Raw genomic sequence first — 19,856 nt, 5'->3', positions numbered from 1 at the left:
TTAAAGTAGGCTCCATGCCCAGCAGGAAGCCCAGTGTGGGGCTTGAACTCACAACTCTGAGATCAAGACCTGAGCTGAGATCAAGAGTCGGTCCTAAGCCACCCAGGTGCCCTGGGATTTTTTTTTTTTTTAATGATGAAGAAAACCTAATTTGAGCAATAGTTGACCTTTTCACAACAATGTGAATATTCTTAACACTAATGGACTATACATTTAGAAATGACTAAAAAGGTAAGTTTTATGGTATCTGTTTTTTACCACAATAAAAAAAAAAAGTATTAAAAACTTTGACCTGGTTCATAAGGAAGTAGTTAAACTGGAACTAGAAATGTAAAATGGTGCAGCTACTTTAGGAGAACAGTTGGGCTATTTCCTAAAACATTAAACATAGATTTACCATACGACCTAGCAATTTCACTCCTAGGTATCTACCCAAGAGAAATAAAAACACATGTCCACATATCTATTAAGGTTTGCAGGTGGGAATGGGGAGTGACTACAGATGGGCATGACACTTCATTTTGGGGTGATGGAGATGTTCTAAAATAGTGAAGGTTGCACAACTCTGTACATTTACTAAAAATCCAACTTATTAAAAAAAGAAATCTCCTTGCCAAGAAAATAGGAACCACACACTTACATATTTTGGCTTTTATCCCATCCAACAGTCTCCAGTCTCCCATAAGTGTTACCTTTTCTAACCGCTCCGGACTTGGCATTGGCAAACTCTGCCGCTTGGCCTCCTGCTCTAGAGTTAGGAGCATGTTTCTTTCTTTCAGTAGGACATACCTATAGCAAAGAACACAAAGCTTGTAATGCTATCCTATGGTTACATTAAGGTTGTAAATTTTTTAAAAGATTTATTTTAGAGAGACACAGAGAGAGCGAGAGAGAGCAAGTAGGGGGAGGGGCAGAGGGAGAGAATCTCAGACAGACTCCCTTCTGTGTGCAGAGTCCCTCTCGGGGCTTGATCCCAGGAGCCATGAGATCATGACCTGATGCGAAAGCAAGAGTTGGACGCTTAACTAACTGAGCCACCTGGGTGACCCTGAGGTTGTAATTTTTGACATAAAAACTGATGATCTGTACTCAAAAGTCCTTTAGAGTGTCATTACAGAGAATTATCCTTTAAACAAAGCTGTACTGATTCTTATTCATTTGTTTAATAAATCTTCCATTTGCCACATACTGTATTGTCAAGAGAGTGTATAAAAAAGCATAAACAAAATGTCCCTACATTCCAAGTAGAAGGAGAAGATGGAAGATAATATGTATTTGGTGCCTATTATATGCCAGGCAATGTGCTAAGCATTTTATATATATTACCTCATTTAATTCTCACAACAATCCTTTGAGATTGGTACTATTTCCACTTTCTAAAAGAAAAAAGTAAGGCTGACAGAAGCAAGCTATTCTGGGGCACATAGCTAATTCAAGATTCAAATTCTGGACTCCTTGTGTGCATAATTCTTTTTATTTTTACTCCACTATGCTGCCTCAGAAATTGTAATGTGATGTGGTGTATTAAGTGGCATAGACAAGTACCAGAAGAATTAAGTGGGAGGGAGGGGACACATCTCCTCTAGCTAGGATGATCAAGAAAAGCTTCAGAGAGATGGGATTTTTTAGGCTGGAAAGGAAACCAAAGCAAACATAACCAAATTTACTGAAGCGGCAGAGCTGAAGTGGGGTAGGTTTTGTGAATAAATCTGTTTGAGATTTAGAGCTGGAACAAAGGAAAGAATAAATGTGGAGGGCACTGAAAATGACACAAAGGCACTGGGGTATCTTAAGCTATGCAAGATGATTTTGGGGAAGGAACTGGCAGAAGATAAACTGGTTTTAGCCAAGATGAATACTGAACAGACCTGACTAGCCCTTTACCAATAACTTAAAATAACAATGCTTTTATACAACTAATTTTTCTATAATGAATCTGTGCTGTTCTACACATAACACTTCTGATACCAAATGAAAGATTTTTTCCACCCTGATGCCAAATACATGTTGACTTTTCCAACACCACTTCTCTAACACTCTGACACTCCCTGTAGAGCCGGATTCCACAGATTTAAGGCTTCAGTCCCCTAAGACTGTCCCCCACTTTACATGCCAATAGCAAGTTCCAGCACCCCCCAGACATTTGACTGACAGCTATAAACTGGGGCTTCAGTGGCCATCTGGGAGGTCTTTCAATCTTCCCGAACTTACCTTTTTCAAAACTGAACTGGACAGCCATGGCTCTAAAATTGCCAAGACAGAATGGGATTGATTGGTATTTTGAAACTTCCAAATATTATTAGGAATCTAAAATTGTCTCTCTGCCAAATACAATTTCTAGACTAACAGGCAAACAATTAAAAAGACAAAAAGGTTTATAAGGTCTTTCCCCTCCTATCTTCTTTGTCTCAGGATGTGCAGCAGCCACTGTGTTCAGGCCCCACATCCAGTGCCGTCCTCCTCCTTCCCTTCTGCACTGCCTCCCCCTCCACACCCGCAGTTTTGCCTTGCCAATTCTCTCACCAAATTTCCCTTTTCCTCTAAACCTTTCCTCCTCTCTCCTTTCCTTTCCTGAACCTGAATTTGAAGTTAAGTCTTCTGAGGATCTAAATAAACCCCACATATCTATGTTCACTGAACTAAGGCTGAATTGCAAGCCATAGTTAAAGGAGTTCCCTAAAGTGACCAAGGACACCCAGAGGTTTGCTGAAGAATTTAGCATTGTCATTCAAACTCACCAACCCGGTCTCTCTGATAATATCCTTGTTGGTGAGGGCTAGACCAAACACTAGATGAAACTAGCTCAATGGAAACATCGTAAATAGATTTAGAGAAACAGATCCCTAATTTTTGGCAAGATGCTAGGACACTCACTGGAAATCTCCACCAAGCAATTACAGTACTTTTTCCTAAGCCTGTTGACTAGAATGAAATGCAGGCTTAAACACAAAAGTCTGGTGAATCTGTCATTATTACTATAATCGACTCCAAATTGTCTTTAAAGAAAACTGAAAGACAATTTGGTCTTCTTTTTATATGTTGAATCCACTTGGGTAACATTTAACCGTATATTTATTAATGGACTGAACCAAGATACTTCTATTTTAGTTATAAGGACCAGGATGGAAAGGGAAACTATGTTCACTGCAGATTTAGTTAATTTGGCAAATGAGCTTACTTGCATCCTTGGAGGAGTCACCTAGAATTCTTACTTTTCAAGTCTTGCAAATAAGGGCCCTAACCAAAACCCTCCTACTTTCTATTATTGCAAAGAGCCAGGACATTTAAAAAAAAAAAAAAAGATTGTTACCAACTGAAATGCTCCAGGAGCCTTCAGCCCCCTACCCAGCCTTTCCAATTTCTTCCTAATTCCCAATGACAGGGCTCTGAGGAACAACAGGAGCTCTTCCCAGTTTTCCCTCTTAATCAGCTCAGAGAAACCACTCTCCAGATTGGGAATAAATCTGTCTCTACTGATGTGAGAGCTACACTCTTGGTGCTCAACCCCACTGCAGCCTCTGCCTCAGAGTACTAAAACAGTTCAAATAGTAGGGATCTCTAATAAACGGCAATAGGTTCCTGTCCCTGAACCTATTCCCATTTGTCTAGGCACTTTGAGAGACACAACTCTTTCTCCTTAGTTCCTCTGCCCCATTGGGCCAAGATCTCTTAGAAAAATACCATACCAGAATTCCTTTCTTCCTAAATAGGGAAATAATTCTGGAATTTGAAGGTGGTAATCAAAATAGCCAATTAGGTAAATTAAATGGCCCTTTGACATCTATTATTTGCTCCATCTCTGGCAGCACTATAGCTGAGTTTGGGGACACTGATCATTTGTCCCTATTGGATAAATTACCATCCTCTTGATGAGCAAGATCTTCAACTGATGTTGGCAGAATCCAGAGTGCATCTCCCATCAAGATTCAAACAGATCCCTCAAAACCCATCCCCAGAATTAATGAACAGCCTATAAATAAAGAAGCCTTGCAAGGCATCAAGCCCATAATAAAAGATTACAAGGCTCTGGGCTGCATTAATCCCTACACTAGTCCCTGTAATACCCTTATTTTACCTGTAAGAAAACCAGACGGCCAAGGATGGAGGTTAGCCCAAGCAATAAATAACATTGTTATTCCTCGGCACCAATGGTTTGTTTGGCTCCCCACCCCCCATATGCTACTGACATCCATTCCCACTGAAAGCAGATTTTTCACTGTAACTGACCTCTGCAGTACGTATTTTAGTATTCCAGCTGATAAGGATAGCTAATCTTTCTGCTTTCACTTGGGCAGAATGGGAAATAGACCTGGCCAATAATGCCTCAGGCCTACAGAGAGTCCTTCTTACGGTCACAAACCTTAGAGGTTTTTTAAAATCTTACTGATTTAGATGATATAGTTTTCTGTAGGCTCTACTTTGTTATACTATGTAGATGATTTGCTTCTCTGCTCCCTTTCTCAAAACTCTTCACAGGAAGACAGCATCTAACTGTTGCAACTTTTGGCCTTAAAGGGACATAAACTCTCCAAAGATAAACTGCAGTTTGCTCAAACTTAGGTTTAATACTTAGGGCACCTGATCTTGGAACAAGGATATTTGGATCCAGGTAGACTTCAAGATATCCTGAACTTCCCAAAACCTAAAACTAAGCACCAATTATGAGGTTTTCTTGGACTTGCTGGCTACCGTTGGAAATGGGATCCCAAATTCTCTTATGACTCAAACTCTATATGCTTTACTAAAAAATGACAAACTTGACCTTATTATTTGGAAAGGTCAGGAAGATGTAACCTTTGGAACTTTAAAAAAAGCCTAGTAATGTCCCCTGCCCTTGGATGTCCTAATCATCAACTTTCCTTTTACCTCTTTGTAAGAGGAAGAGAATGCCCTCGGGAGTACTCACCCCAAAACATGGGGACCATCATCAACCCATAGGGTATGACAGCTAATAACCAGACCCTGTGGCATGGGGATTCCCCCTTGTCTCAGAGCCATTCCTGCCTCCACCCCTTTAATTAAGGCCACTGAAGAAATAATAATGGAGGGGCGCCTGGGTGGCTCATTTGGTTAAGCGTCTGCCTTCGGCTCAGGTCATGACCCCCGGGTCCTGGGACTGAGCCCCACGTTGGGCTCCCTGCTCTGTGGGAAGCCTGCTTCTCCCTCTCCCACTCCCCCTGCTTGTGTTCCCTCTCTCACTGTCTCTCTGTCAAATAAATAAAGTCTTAAAAAAAAAATAACCATGCTTTGGTAGAGCGATCTTTTCACAGTGCGCTCCCTAGAGATGGCAACCTTAAGCATCACACTTTGCAACCTGAAGATTTCATCTAGTGAAAAAGACACCTCCAGAAAGACTCTCTTCAACCTTGTGCCACCAAACTCCAAGGAACAGAATCCTGGATTCACATGACCTATTTAGAGAAGGCACTAAACCCTGACCAGACCCGCACACCTCTAGTGACTTGTAAGTAAAGTTTCCTAGAATTGAAGCAGACATGTAACGAGACAGCTTTCTCAACATGCCCAGACCAGGCCTGCATGTCTTCTGTTTGCTTCTACCATCTCTTTCTTGGAAAGAAAATATCCTTGTGCGCATTTCCCAAATGCCTGCAAGAGGGGGGGAAACCTCTTTTTTTTTTTCACTATGGCCTTTCAGAAATAGCCTCATCATGACCTTGTGATGAACAACTTTTTTTGCGGGCTTCTCCTGAAGGGTTAGAATAGGTTCAGAATTCAAAAAAGTCTTTCATCTAAACTATTATCTGATTCTGGGTACTTATCCAAAGTCATGGTCTCTGAATATGCAACCTTACTGGTTGTATCATTGAATAATGTCTGTTTTCAAACAGTTTTTCAGATAATACTGTTTTAATACATTTTTGAAGTTTTGCTATTTTTTGCAAAAGTTCATTAACTATCGATTCCTGTTTACACCTGCACTGTATCTTCCAAAATGCACTTGACTGATTCTTCCAGTGTGTTCTCGCAGTATCCATTTTGCTCTCGTGGCCACTTTAAGTGGGGACTTATAGGAGGCATACATGACTCTGCGTTTGCCTCTGTAGGGAGAACTTTTCTCCTTTTTTTTTTTTTTTAAAAAGATTTTATTTATTTATTTGCCAGAGAGAGAGGGAGAGCAAGAGACAGTACAAGCCGGGGGAGTGGCAGGCAGAGGAAGAAGCAGACTCCCTGTTGAGCAGAGAGCCCGATGTGGGACTCGATCCCAGGACCCTGGGATCATGACCTGAGCCACCCAGGCATCCTGAACTTTTCTCCTCTTAAGTTGGAGTAAGTGCCAATAAATATTTTCAGTTCACTACTTTCAGATCTAGGGTCCTAGTTAAGAATCATGAAACAATTTTGAATTGTTACTTCTCGTATTTTGTATAGTTATTTAAAATTTTTGTACTTTGTTGTCTGTTAAACTTTTGTAAAAAATGTACCCAGACATGTGGAAGATGGCAGAGTAGGAGGATCCCAGGCTCACCTCCTCCCATGCATACACTTAGATAACACCCCCATCAGTGTAAATAACCCAAAAAACGACCCGAAGATTAGGAGAACAGACTTTCCACAGCTAAACATAGAGAGGAGACCACCTCAAAGAGGGTAGGAAGGGTGGAGATGTAGTGGGGAGCCAAACAAACCAATGGGACTGTCCGTAAGAGGAATAGGGTGGATGCAGAGAGGAGAGAGGAGCAGATCCTGTGCCAGGCACCTGGGACATGGAGGACCTGCACTGGGAAGATGAATCCCTGTAACATTTGCCTTTGAAAAGCAGAGGGGCTTAATTTCTCTAATCCTTACAATCACTGGGGTTTAACACTTTTAACTTTATTTTTTTATTTTTTAAAGATTTTATTTATTTATTTGACAGAGAGAGACAGTGAGAGAGGGAACACAAGCAGGGGGAGTGGGAGAGGGAGAGGCAGGCTTCCCGCTGAGCAGGGAGCCCGATGTGGGACTCGATCCCAGGACCCTGGGATCATGACCTGAGCCGAAGGCAGACGCTTAACGACTGAGCCACCCAGGCGCCCAACACTTGTAACTTTAAAAAGCAGCAGGCTTGGGTCCAAGAGAGTTGAGGGTGAGAGGAAATGGAGTCCCCACTCTTAAAGACAGTACAAGAAACAGTCCCACTGAAATACAAAACAGAGCACCAGTTTGAAAGAATCCTGGGATGTACAGGAGGGAGATTTGTTTGTTAATCTCGGGACCTATGCTGGAGGGGCAAGGATCTTAGGGAGATTTCTCTAAGAACAAAGGGATTTGTAGGTGCCATTTCCCTTCCCTAGATACACGGACACCTATGGGAACCAGTGGGGTGCAAACACACTCCACCTCGCTTGTGCGCCTGGCCCCCAACCACTTCTGCAGATCTACTCCCTTCAACCTGGCCACCTCCCACAGCAGACCAGCACAAACTCTACTAACACTGTGTACCTGCCCTTGTGTTCTTCTGTGGACATGCTCCCTCCAACTCTCTCTCAGTAGGAGTCCATCCAAAATGGCACCACAAGCCTGGCAGTGTGCAAGCAGCCCTGACAGGGGTCAATACCACTCCAAATTGACTCCTGTCTTGGGGAGAGAGGAAGATAACCACATACACTGGTTCCACCGTGGTCCCAGCAGTGGATTGGGAGCAGACATCTGCAGACCTTGCCCAACAATGAAGACTTCTTAGGGGACAACACAGGGAGAACACCCTGCAGTTCGGTGTAACCACAGCCCTGGCAAATACCTGATCTCACCCAACTCAAGCCAAGGTGGCCCCAGACTGGCACACTAACAAGACAGGGACCAAACCCTGCCAACAACACACAAAGCAAATCATTGTAGATGACTAGACTGACAGTCCAAACACACCTCAGACACAAGAGTAGGGTGCATGCAACACACACAGGTGATACCCCTAAAGTGCCAGGTTCTGGTGAACAGGGGACACTGCACTGCAGGGCATACAGGACCTCTTCTTCATAAGGCCACTACTTTCAAGAGCAAGAGACATAGCTGACTTTCCCAACACACTGAAACAGATGCAGAGTTAGACAAAAATGAGGACACTGAGGAATATGTCCCAAATGAAAGAAAAGGACAAAATCACAGGAAGAGACCTAAACGAAACAGAGGTAAGTAATTTTCCTGATAGAGAATTTAAAGTAATGGTCATAAAGATACTCACTGGACTTGAGAAAAGAGTGGAGGACCTCAGTGAGACCCTCAACAAACAGAAAGTATAAAAAAAAAAAAACAATCAGAGATGAACAACTCAATACCTGAAATTAAAGATACACTAGAGAGAATAAATAGCAGACTACAGGAAACAAAAACAGATCAGCGATCTGGAGGACAGAATAATGAAAAGCAATCATGCTGAATGCGAGAGGGAAAAAAAAATGACAATAGACTTAGGGAACTCAGCAACATCATCAAGCATAATAACATTCGTATTATAGGGACCCCAGAAGGGGAAGAGAGAAAAGGGGGCAGAAAATTTATTTGAAGAAACAATAGCTGAAAACTTCCTGAACATGGGAAAGGAAACAGAAATTCAGATCCAGGAGGCACAGAGAGCCCCCAACAAAATCAACCTAAGGAGGTCCACACCAAGACACATAGTAATTAAAATGCCAAAAGGTAGTGACCAAGAGAGAATTTTAAAAGCAGCAAAAGAAAACAGTTACATACAAGGGAAACTCCATAAAGCTATCAGCTGATTTCAGCAGAAAATTTGCAGGCCAGAGAGAGTGGCATGATATATTTTAAGTGCTGAAAGAAAAAAACCTGCAACCAACAATATTCTATCATCCAGCAAAGTTAACATTCAGAATAAAAGCAGAGATAAAGAGTTTCCCAGATAAAAGTTAAAGGAATTAATTCATCACTAAAACAGCCTTATAAGAAATGTTAAAGGGGACTCTTTGCGTGGAAAGACCATAAGCAGGAAAAAGGAAAGTAGGAAGCCCAAAAGCAGTAAAATTAAGTATAGCCACAAAAATCAGTCAAGGAATTCACAAAATAGAAGGATGTAAAGTATGACACTATATACATAAAACATGAGGAATAGAGGAGTAAAAATTTGGTGCTTTTAGGATGGGTTCCAAACTTAAGTTACCATCAACCTAACATAGATTGCTATATGCACAAGATGTTTTACATAAACCTAAAAGTAATCACAAATCAAAAACCAGTAATCAATATATAAAAAATAACAAGAAAGGAATCCAAATATATCCCTAAAGAAAGGCAGCAAGCTGTAAGAGAGCAAGAGAAGAAAGGAACAGAGGATAAAAGCAATCATAAAACAGTAATAAAATGGCCAGCTATCAATAACTACTTTGAATGTAAACGGACTAAACGCTCCAATCAAAAAACAAAGGGTGATGGAATGGATAAAAAAGCAAGACCATCTATATGCTGCCTACACAAGACGCATTTCAGACCTAAAGACACATGCAGACTGAAAGTGGAGGGATGGAAAAGCATTTATCATGCAAATGGAAGCAAAAGGAAAATGGGCAGCAATACTTATATTGGACAAAATAGACTTTAAAACATTAAGACTGTAACAGGAGACAAAGAAGGACAATATATAATCATAAAGGGAACATCCAACAAGAAGACATAACAATTGTGTATTTTTATGCACCCAACATGGGAGCACCTAGATACATAAAGCAGCTAATAATGTAAGGGAAATAATTGATAGTAATACAATAGCAGAGGATTTTAATACCCCACTTACATCAATGGGGAGATCATCTAAACAGAAAATCAACAAGAGTGGCTTTGAATGACACACTGGACCAAATGGATCTAACAGATATATTCAGAACATTCCATCCTAAAACAGTAGAATACACATTCTTTTTCAAGTGCACATGGAACATTCTCCAGAGCAGATCACACGTTAGGCCAAATAACAAATAAGTCTTAACAAATTTTAAAAAATCGGAAGTCATACTATGCATCTTTTCTGACCACAAATGCTATGAAACCAGAAGGCAACTACAAGAAAAATATGGAAAAAACACAAATACATGGAGGTTAAAATAACATGCTACTAAAAAATGAATGGGTGAACCAAGAAATCAAAACAGAAATAAAAAAAAAATACACGAAGACAAATGAAAATGAAAATGAAAACAGCAGGTCCAAAATCTTTGGGATGCAGCAAAAGCAGTTCTAAGAGGGAAATTTACGGCAATATAGGCATATATCAAGAAGCAAGAAAAATCTCAAAGAACCTAACCTTACACCTAAAGGAGCTAGAAAACAAGCAACAAACAAAACCCAAAACCAGCAGGAGGAAGAAGATAATAAAGATTAGAGCAGAGATAAATGAAATAGAAACTAAAACAATAGAGCAGATCAATGAAACCAGAAGCTGATTCTTTGAAAAGATCAACAAAATAAACCTTTAGTCAGCCTCATAAAAAAAAAGAACCCAACCAAAATCATAAATGAAACACCTGGTGACAAAGAAATAACAAGTACTGTAAGAGAATATTATAAAAAGTTATATGTCAACAAATTGGACAACCTAGAATAGATAAATTCCTAAAAACATATAACCTCCCAAAACAGAATCCGGAAGAAATAGAAAATTTGAACAGACCAATTACCAGCAATGAAACTGAAGCAGTAATCAAAAATTTCCAACAAACAGAAGTCCAGGACCAGATGGCTTCACAGGGGAATTCTATCTTTTATTTTTTTATTTACTTATTTTTTTAAAGATTTACTTATTTATTTGCAAGAGAGAGAGAGACACCACACACACACACACACACACAGGTGGGAGGCACGCAGGTGGGAGGAGTAGAGGGAGAGAGAATCTCAAGCAGACTCCCCACTAAGTGAGGAGCCGACATCGGGTTTGATCTCACGACCCTGAGAGCATCAAGAGTCAGATGCTTAACTGACTGGGCCACCCAGGCAGCCCAGGAATTCTACCTTTTAAAGAAGAGTTAATATTCAATTCTTCTCAAACTATTCCAAACAACAGAAGAGGAAGGAAAGCTTCCAAATTCATTCTATGATGCCAGCATTACCCTCATAGCAAAACCAGATAAAGACTACAAAAAAAGAGGATGCCAGGCCACTATCTCTGATGAATTTAGATGCAAAAATCCTCAATGAAATATTAGCAAAAAGAATCGAACAATACATTAACAAAATAATTCACCATAATCAAGTGAGATTTATTCCTGGGATGAGAGGGTGGCTCAATATTCACAAATCAATCAACATGATACATCACATCAACAAAAGAAAAGATAAAAACCATATGATCATTTCAATAGCTCCAGAAAAATCATTTGACAAAATACAACATCTATTCATGAAAAAAACCCTCAACAAAGTAGATTTAGAGGGAATACACCTCAAGATAATAAAGGCCATCTATGAAAAATCCACAGCAAACATCATACTCAATGGGTGAAAAGTGAGAGCTTTTCCCCTAAGGTCAGGAACAAGACAAGGTGTCCACTCTCACCACTTTTATTCAACACAGTACGGGAAGTCCTAGCCATAGCAGACAACATAAAGAAATAAAAGGCATCCAAATTGGTGAGGAAGAAATAAAACTTTCACTATTTGCAGATGACATACTATATGTGGAAAACCCTAAAGACTCTACCAAAACACTACTAGAATAAATAAATTCAGTAAGGTCACAGGATACAAAATCAATCTACAGAAATATGCTGCATTTCTATATGCTAAAAGTGAAGCAGGAGAAAAAGAAATTAAGAAAACAATCCCATTTACAATTGCACCAAAAATAATAAGGTACTTAGGAATAAACTTTCACCCAGGAGGTGAAAGAGCTGTACTCTGAAAACTATAAAACATGTAGATGAAAGAAATTGAAGACAACACATACAAAAAGATATTCCATGCTCATGGATTAGGAGAACAATTATTATTCAAATGCCCATACTACCCAAAGCAATCTACAGATTTAATGCAACCCCTATCAAAATACCAATAGCATTGTTCACAGAACTAGAAATAAGCAATCCTAAAATTTGCATGGAACCATAAAAGACCCTGAACACCCAAAGCAATCTTGAAAAAGAACAAAACCGGAGGTATCACAATTCCAGATTTCAAGTTATACTACAAAGCTGTAGTAATCAAAAGAGTATGGTACTGGCACAAAAACAGGCACCTAGATCAATGGAACAGAATTGAGAGCTCAGAAATAAACTCACGAAGGGCACCAGGGTGGCTCAGTCAGTTAAGCCTCCGACTCTTGGTTCAGCTTAGGTCCTGATCTCAGGGTCCTGCTCTGTGCTCAGTGGGGAGTCTGCTTGAGATTCTTTCTCCCGCCCTCTCCCTCCCACTCTGTTCCTCCCCACCTCACGCACATGCTCTCTCTCGCAAATAAATATAAAAAACCTTAAAAAAAATAAATCCACAATCATGTGGTCAATTAATCTTCAACAAAGGAGGCAAGATTATGCAATGGGAAAAAGACAGTCTCTTCAACAAATGGTATTGGGAAAACTAAACAGCCACATACAAAAGAATAAAATTGGACCACTTTCTCACACCATACACAAAAATAAACTCAAAGTGGATTAAAGACCTAAATGTGAGACCTGAAACCATAAAAATCCTAGAAGACAGTACAGGCAGTAATTTCTCTGACACCAGCCACTGCAACATTTTTCTAGATAGGTCTCCTGAGACAAGAGAAACAAAAGCAAAAATAAACTATCAGGGGTGCCTGGGTGGCTCAGTCGGTTAAACATCTGACTCTTGATCTTGGCTCGGGTCTTGATCTCAGGGTTGTGAGTAGAAGCCCCATGTTGGGCTCCACACTGGGTATGGTCTACTTTTTAAAAAATAAATTAAAGTATTGGGACAATTCAAATACAAAGCCTCTGCATAGCAAAGATATTTGCAAATGACATATCTGATAAAGCGTTAGTATCTAAAATACATAAAGAATTTATAGAACTCAACACCAAAAAACCCACAAATAACCAAATTAAAAAATGGACAGAAGACATGAACATTTCCCCAAAGAACACACACAGATGGCCAACAGACACATGAAAAGATGCTCAACATCACTCATCATCAGGGAAATGCAAATCAAAACCACAATGAGCTATCATTTCATACATGTCAGAATGGCTAAAATAAAAACCACAAGAAATAAATATTGACAAGGATATGGAGAAAAAGGAACTCTTGTGTACTGTTGGTGGGAATGCAATCTGGTGCAGCCACTGTGGAAAAGAGCATGGAGGTTCCTCAAAAAGTTAAAAATAGAATTACCATATTATCCAGTAACTTCACTACTGGGTATCTACCCGAAGAATACTAAAATAAATTCGAAAAGATATATGCATCCATATGTTTATTGCAGCATTATTTACAACAGGCAAAGTATGGAAGCAACCCAAGTATCCATCAATAAACGAATAAAGAAAATGTGGTATATATGTACAACAGAATATTACTCAGCCTATAAAAAAAATGAAGTCTTGCCATTTGCAACAAGGATGGATCTAGAGGATATAATGCTAAGTGTGAAATGAGTCCAAGAAAGACAAATACCATATGATTTCACTCATATGTGGGATTTAAGAAACAAAACAAAGTAAAAAAGAGACAAACAAAAAAATAGTCTTAACTCTAGAGAACAAACTGATGGTTACCAGAAGGGAGGTGGGGGGTAGTGAAACAGGTGAAGGAGATTAAGAGTACACTTAGGGTGATGAGCACTAAGTAATGTACAGAATTGTTCAATCACTATACTGTACACCTGAAACTAATATAACACTCTATTATACTGAAATTAAAAAAAAATGATGCACCCAATAAGGAAATGATCTCCAACAGTTGGGCCTTGAGAAGATAACAACTTTAGATGGGAATTGCCAGAGAATTCTCCCTCTTAACCTTCCTTGTTACTCAAATGTGGCCTTCCGAGGTGCCCAACTGTTAGGCACTTTCCCTCCAAGGTAGGACATGACAACCAGGAAAGGTCCTTCCTGGCACTGAAGGACAATTCCACTAAATATAGAAAAACTGAGACTTGATTAGCACCGCTTTCAAGGAAAGATCTTGATCAAAAGAGGGAAATGTGAGAATTAATAAAAGGAAAACCTAACTAAAGTGGATTGGAGATGATGGAAGGGGATGCTGGAAGGGGGAGTATGTCAAGTATAGGAAAAAATGTCAATTACAGATCCCTAACAGAAGAATCCTCAACAGGAAAGAATCAATTACAGGCTCCAACAGGGAAAGACATACATTGCCATCTCCTATAAGAAATTACTTCTGCAGCTCAGCCAATGAGAAACCATCATCACCCTGAACTCTTGCTTTTCTCCAATGGACTTTCATTCAAAACAACCCCACTCAACTTTCTCCTCCCTCTCCATAAAATAGTATTCCTTTGTTGGACTTGTCTATTGTTTTGCCATAGCTTTCTTGTCCTCAACTTCAATTCTGTTATTCCTGAATAAACCCATTTTTGCTGGTAAGATAACTTTTATTTTTAAGGTTAATAGCAAAATGGGTGAGGAGGGTGAAAAAGTACAAATTTCCAGTTATGAGTAAGTCATGAGGATGTAATGTACAGCATGGTGACTATAGTTGATAATACTGTACTTCATATTTGAAAATAGCTAGGAAAGCAGATCTTGGAAGTTCTCATCACAAGGGAAAGAAATTTTCCAACTATGTACAGTGACATATTTGAACTGGACTTATTAAGGTGATCATTTTACAATGCATACAAATATCAAATCACTATGCTGTACCCCCAAAACTAACATAATGTTATGTCAATTACTCCTCAATGAAAATAAATACAAATAAGTAAATAAATAAATAAGTAATCCATTAAAAATGCAACGCTGTCTTAAATTCTCTCAACCCTCTCTAATTCATCAGGAAAATCTGCCAGAAATATCTAGCTAAATTCACTCTCCAACATACTTCCCCAGAGTAAATAAGCTAAAGATTACAGACCATGCATAAGGTAATAAAAAGGAGGAAGGCCTAAATATAACAAACTCTTCCCATTTTATTAGTTTACTAAAATTGTTAGTATAAAGATGCTAGTATGACTAGTAGCAGTAACAGTAAAATTTCTAAATCCCCAAATACTTGAGAACACTAATTTGTCTTCACGTAATTTAACCTGTCATATTTATAAAATCTATAATGATTTTATATATCATCCATAGTATTATAAGACAAAACATGTTACTCAATTTCTTACATCAAATAGATATAATGTTTATACCTCATCATTATACTTTAACTGCTTCAAACACCTACACATATGTATTTCCTAAGATTTTACTTTTAAGTAATCTCTATACCCAATGTGGGGCTTGAATTTACAACCCCAAGATCAAGAGTCACATGCTCTACTGACTCCAGTCCAGCACCCCTCGAACACTTACATATTAATGTACTCAGTATACTTACCAAAGTTTATGTAAATCTTCATTACTTTTATTCCTTAATTGCTGACAGGTCCATGAAGCTCCTATTAAAATTATGAAATCCACAACATGAAATAATATTCTAGCTATGGGCCTGTGGCAAATTACTTAACCTCTCTAAACCTATTTGCTTATCTATAAAATATGACAGTTTTATCATATTGTAGTGTAACACATAATTAGTATTAAACTGGCATTAAATTAGGTAACATGAAAATATTTGTAATGTGACTAGCAATAGCGTTCAAAAAATGTTATATTAATATAGAATGTATTTGCAAAATTTAATGACAAAATACTTTATATCATCATAAATTTTCAATTACTTCTAAAAAATGAAATCTAAAACCTTAAACCTCCCTTCAATTAACAATTTTTTCTTTTTTAAGCATTTTATTTATTTGTTTAGAGAGAGAGCACGAGTGTGCACACAAGTGCGGGGACGGGCAGAGGGAGAGAGAATCTCAAACCACTCCAGGCTGAACAGCACGGAGCCTGGACACGGCTCAATCTCTCGACCCTGAGATCATGACCTGAGCCAAAATTGGGAGTTGGATGCTCAACCAACTGAGCCACCCAGGTGCCCCTCAGTTAATAAATTCAACCTACTCCTCTTCTAAACCTTTTGCCAACCTGCCAATTAACAATTAACTCTACTTACATTATCCTTTTAATTTTCTTTGACATTCCCAAAGGAAATCAAAATGAAACACCTAAATGATTTCCAAAGTGCATAAATAATTCCAAAACGATAGAGGGTTCAATAAATATATTTAATATTGACCAACCTAAATATCTTACCAGATTTCACTTTTTCTTGGCCCCAATTCTTTGGGTCATCAAAAAATTCTTCCAGTCCTTTTGTTGACAATGTGGTATGAAGTAATCTACACTGGTGAAAAGATGTGACATTTGGTATGTTCTTAGGCAAAAGACTAAGAGAAAACCTGCAACTGAACATATATAAACAAGTGATTAAAGTTTTACAACATTTGGATTTCATAAGCAATAATCGGAATCATTTCCTCATCTACCATGTTAAAAAAATTACTCAGGGTTTCTGCACAAGAAACAAACATAAAATGCTTTAGAAATTAGTTTTAATATTGCATTATAGATGTTGCTACCCTTTAATTTCAGAGGTTAATATATTCACATGATTTTGGAGGTAATATATTAATATAATTATATTTTTATTTTTTATTTTTTAAGTACGCTCCAACATGGGGCTTAAACTCACAACCCCAAGATCAAGAACCCATGCTCTAAAAGACTGAGGCAGCCCAGCCACCCACCGCACTGATATTAATTATATTTCAAAGTAACATTTTTAGGTCTTTCATACACTGCTAGTGGTTCTATGAGCAGATAAAAACATTCTGAAGGTTAATTTTGCAAACATGTATCACAAGCCTCCATGCTTCCCCCTTCAACCCAATAATTCCTCATCTAGAAATTTCAACTAAAAATATTATAGATGGAAATTGATAAGTAAAAATGTCTATTAAAGCATATGTGATATCCAAAAGTTGATAATAATGTAAATATGTAACCAGGAAATGGTTAAAAACATATTTGTGCATTTTTAAAAAAGATTTTATTTATTTGAGAGAGAGCATGCGCACGCCCATATGCACTCGCACAGGGGGAGGGGCAGAGGGAGAGGGAGAATCCCAAGGCGACTCCATAGTGAGCGTGGACCCTGGGGGGGGGGGGGGGGGCGGCTCAATCCCACAATCCTAAAATCATGACCTGAGCAGAAATCAAGAGTTGGACACTCAACAGACTGAGCCACCAGGCACCCCAATTACTGTGCATTTGTATGATAATTTCCCCCAATTATGCATTTGTATGATAATTTGTATGATAAAAAGAGAGAGGGAGAGCACAAGCAAGGGGAACGGCAGGCAGAGGGAGAAGCAGGCTCCCTGCTGAGCAAGGAGCTGGACATAGGACCCGATCCCAAGACCCTGCAATCCTGACCTGAGCCGAAGGCAGACACTTAACTGACTGAACCACCCAGGCGTCCCTAAAAATCATGTTTTTAAAGAATATTTAATAACTTGGTGAAATCATTGAAAACATAATAGCAAAGTACATCACAAGTGTTGTATTCCTACCTAAAAAATTTAACCTGAGGGCGCCTGGGTGGCTCAGTTGGTTAAGCGACTGCCTTCGGCTCAGGTCATGATCCTGGAGTCCCGGGATCGAGTCCCACATCGGGCTCCCTGCTCGGCAGGGAGTCTGCTTCTCCCTCTGACCCTCCTCCCTCTCATGCTCTCTGTCTCTCATTCTCTCTCTTGCAAATAAATAAAATCTTAAAAAAAAAAAAAAATTTAACCTGAATCTAACCACAAGAATGCAATCAGACAAATCCAAATGGAGGGATAATCTAAAAAGGCTGATTTTATAAAAAATGTTCTGGATTAAAGATAATGAAGGAGACATAACTAATGCAACAAATGATCATTGACTGGACCCTGGATAAAAAATTATGAAAGAAAAAAAAAAGAAATTGGCAAGATAATTGAAGACATTTGAATTTGGACTGTATGCTAGATAAAAGAACAGTAATTGTAGTATGTTGATATTACATTCTCCAGTGTGATCATTGTAGTACTGTAGTTAAGACAGTGTTCTTGTTCTTAGGAGATATATGCTGAAGTGTCATGATGTTTGCAATTCTGACATGCCTCAATTAGCTCAGAAAAAAAATATAAAGGCATGGATATAAAGAGATACAGAAAATGTGACAAGGGGCACCTGGGTGGCTCAGTTGGTTAAGCCGCTGCCTTTGGCTCAGGTCATAGTTCCGGGGTCCTGGGATCGAGCCCCGCATCGGGCTCCCTGCTTGGTGGGAATCCTGCTTCTCCTTCTCCCACTCCCCCTGCTTGTGTTCCCTCTCTCGCTGTGTCTCTGTCAAACAAATAAATAAAATCTTAAAAAAAAAAAAAGGAAAATGTGACAAAATTGCTAAGAATTGCTTAATAAAGATGAAGAGTATATGGTTATTCTTTGTACTGCTCTTACAATTTTTCTGTTGGTTTGAAATTTTTAAAAATAAAAAGTTGGGGAAACAAGGATAAAGCACAAAACTGCATATATGTAAATATGATTCTGGCTTTATTTCAAAATTACATGTATGTGTATATATGCAAAATTAAAGAGTGGAAGGAGATCTTTATGTATCAGTGGCAAAAATTATAGCCTATTATTACTTTTTTCAAAACAATTTGCCTTATTTTCCAAAGTGTCTGCAAATTAACAGATACTCATTTAGTAATAAAAATCTAAAATTTACTTTGAAGAAAAAAGGATGAGGAAGAGACAATTGATCCAAGTTTGTCACCTTTATCAAGTTACAACCTTTGAGCCTCTACAAAATGAAAAAAAAATTCTTATCTCTAAGGTAAGTGTAAGTTATAATACTGTAGCACGTAACAGATGCTCAACAATTGTCTGTGCTGGATTCAACCGCACATACATTACTTCCTTTCAAACCAGGCGATGGGCTCCATTGCCAGAGGAGTGTGGAGCCTACTTTAAAAAAATCTATATATCTATATATCTATATGTATATATATAGATATAAAAATAATTTTAAAAAATCTGACATACCCAACTATGTATAAAATTCAACTCACTACACACAAAAGCCAATATAAGTGAGGAAACCATACACCATAAACTCTAGTCGGTCGGTCCAGAAAACAAACTGTTTTTCCAGAAATAATGAACACCATATATAGGACGTTCCTTTCTCACACCTGCAGGGCTACTTTCCGTTCATTTGACTACTTTTCATTTATTCACTGAACATTACCAAACAATATCTGTGATAGATTCTGGAAGTACAAAGGCCCCTTCTTTTTTATCCATCCAAACCTGACTCCGTTCCATAACAAAAAACTCTTCAGTGCAACTCACCCAGCCAAACAGGATGCTTCTGTACCTCTAGGTTTAATTCAACAAATACTGGGTATGCACAGACCCCATGGACTGCCTGGTCCACAGTAGGAGACAACAAAACTTTTGAGGAAAGAACGGAAATGTCGGAGATGGGCGACTTTTCTAAGGTCATGCCCTCCTCACCCAAGCGCGTTTGGTCTCAGCCATCCGCACGGCCTCTCAGGGTTTTCAGCATCTCGGCAGCCAAACAAGATCTAAAGTCGGAGAGGAGAACAAACCTACTCCTCACATCACTTACCCTGTGCTAGCTAGGGCCTGAGGACTTAAAAGTGACCTGGAAACCTTCAGGCCGGTTAAGACTTTTCTGCAAAGAACGCCGAAACTGGCCGCAGCCATATTGCCACAGAAGTAAGCACAGCCCTGTTTTCCTCCAATAACGTCACTTCCGCCGACCGGATGGAGAAA

General features: G+C 38.9%; 1 protein-coding gene across 3 annotated transcripts in view; it reads right to left on the bottom strand.

Moving 5' to 3' along the window:
• Positions 1-19,814, bottom strand: part of MRPL47 (mitochondrial ribosomal protein L47) — a 29,486-nt gene extending 9,672 nt beyond the window's left edge. The window contains exons 1-4 of one of the 3 annotated variants that reach the window (XM_021692527.1): positions 19,690-19,814; positions 16,284-16,435; positions 15,466-15,526; positions 693-789 (exon numbers count right to left, since the gene is read on the bottom strand). In XM_021692527.1, the coding sequence (XP_021548202.1) occupies positions 693-789; positions 15,466-15,526; positions 16,284-16,435; positions 19,690-19,787 (408 nt within the window). In that variant the 5' untranslated portion in view covers positions 19,788-19,814. The remainder of the gene's footprint in view (positions 1-692; positions 790-15,465; positions 15,527-16,283; positions 16,436-19,689) is intronic. The other 2 variants (XM_044914756.1, XM_021692528.1) reach the window with 2 other exon arrangements.
• Between the last annotated feature and the right edge of the window lie 42 nt (positions 19,815-19,856).

Source organism: Neomonachus schauinslandi, chromosome 1 (assembly GCF_002201575.2).
Source record: "Neomonachus schauinslandi chromosome 1, ASM220157v2, whole genome shotgun sequence".
NCBI lineage: Eukaryota > Metazoa > Chordata > Mammalia > Carnivora > Phocidae > Neomonachus > Neomonachus schauinslandi.
Note: the sequence above shows the minus strand (reverse complement) of the source record. Positions and strands in the feature narration are given on the sequence as shown.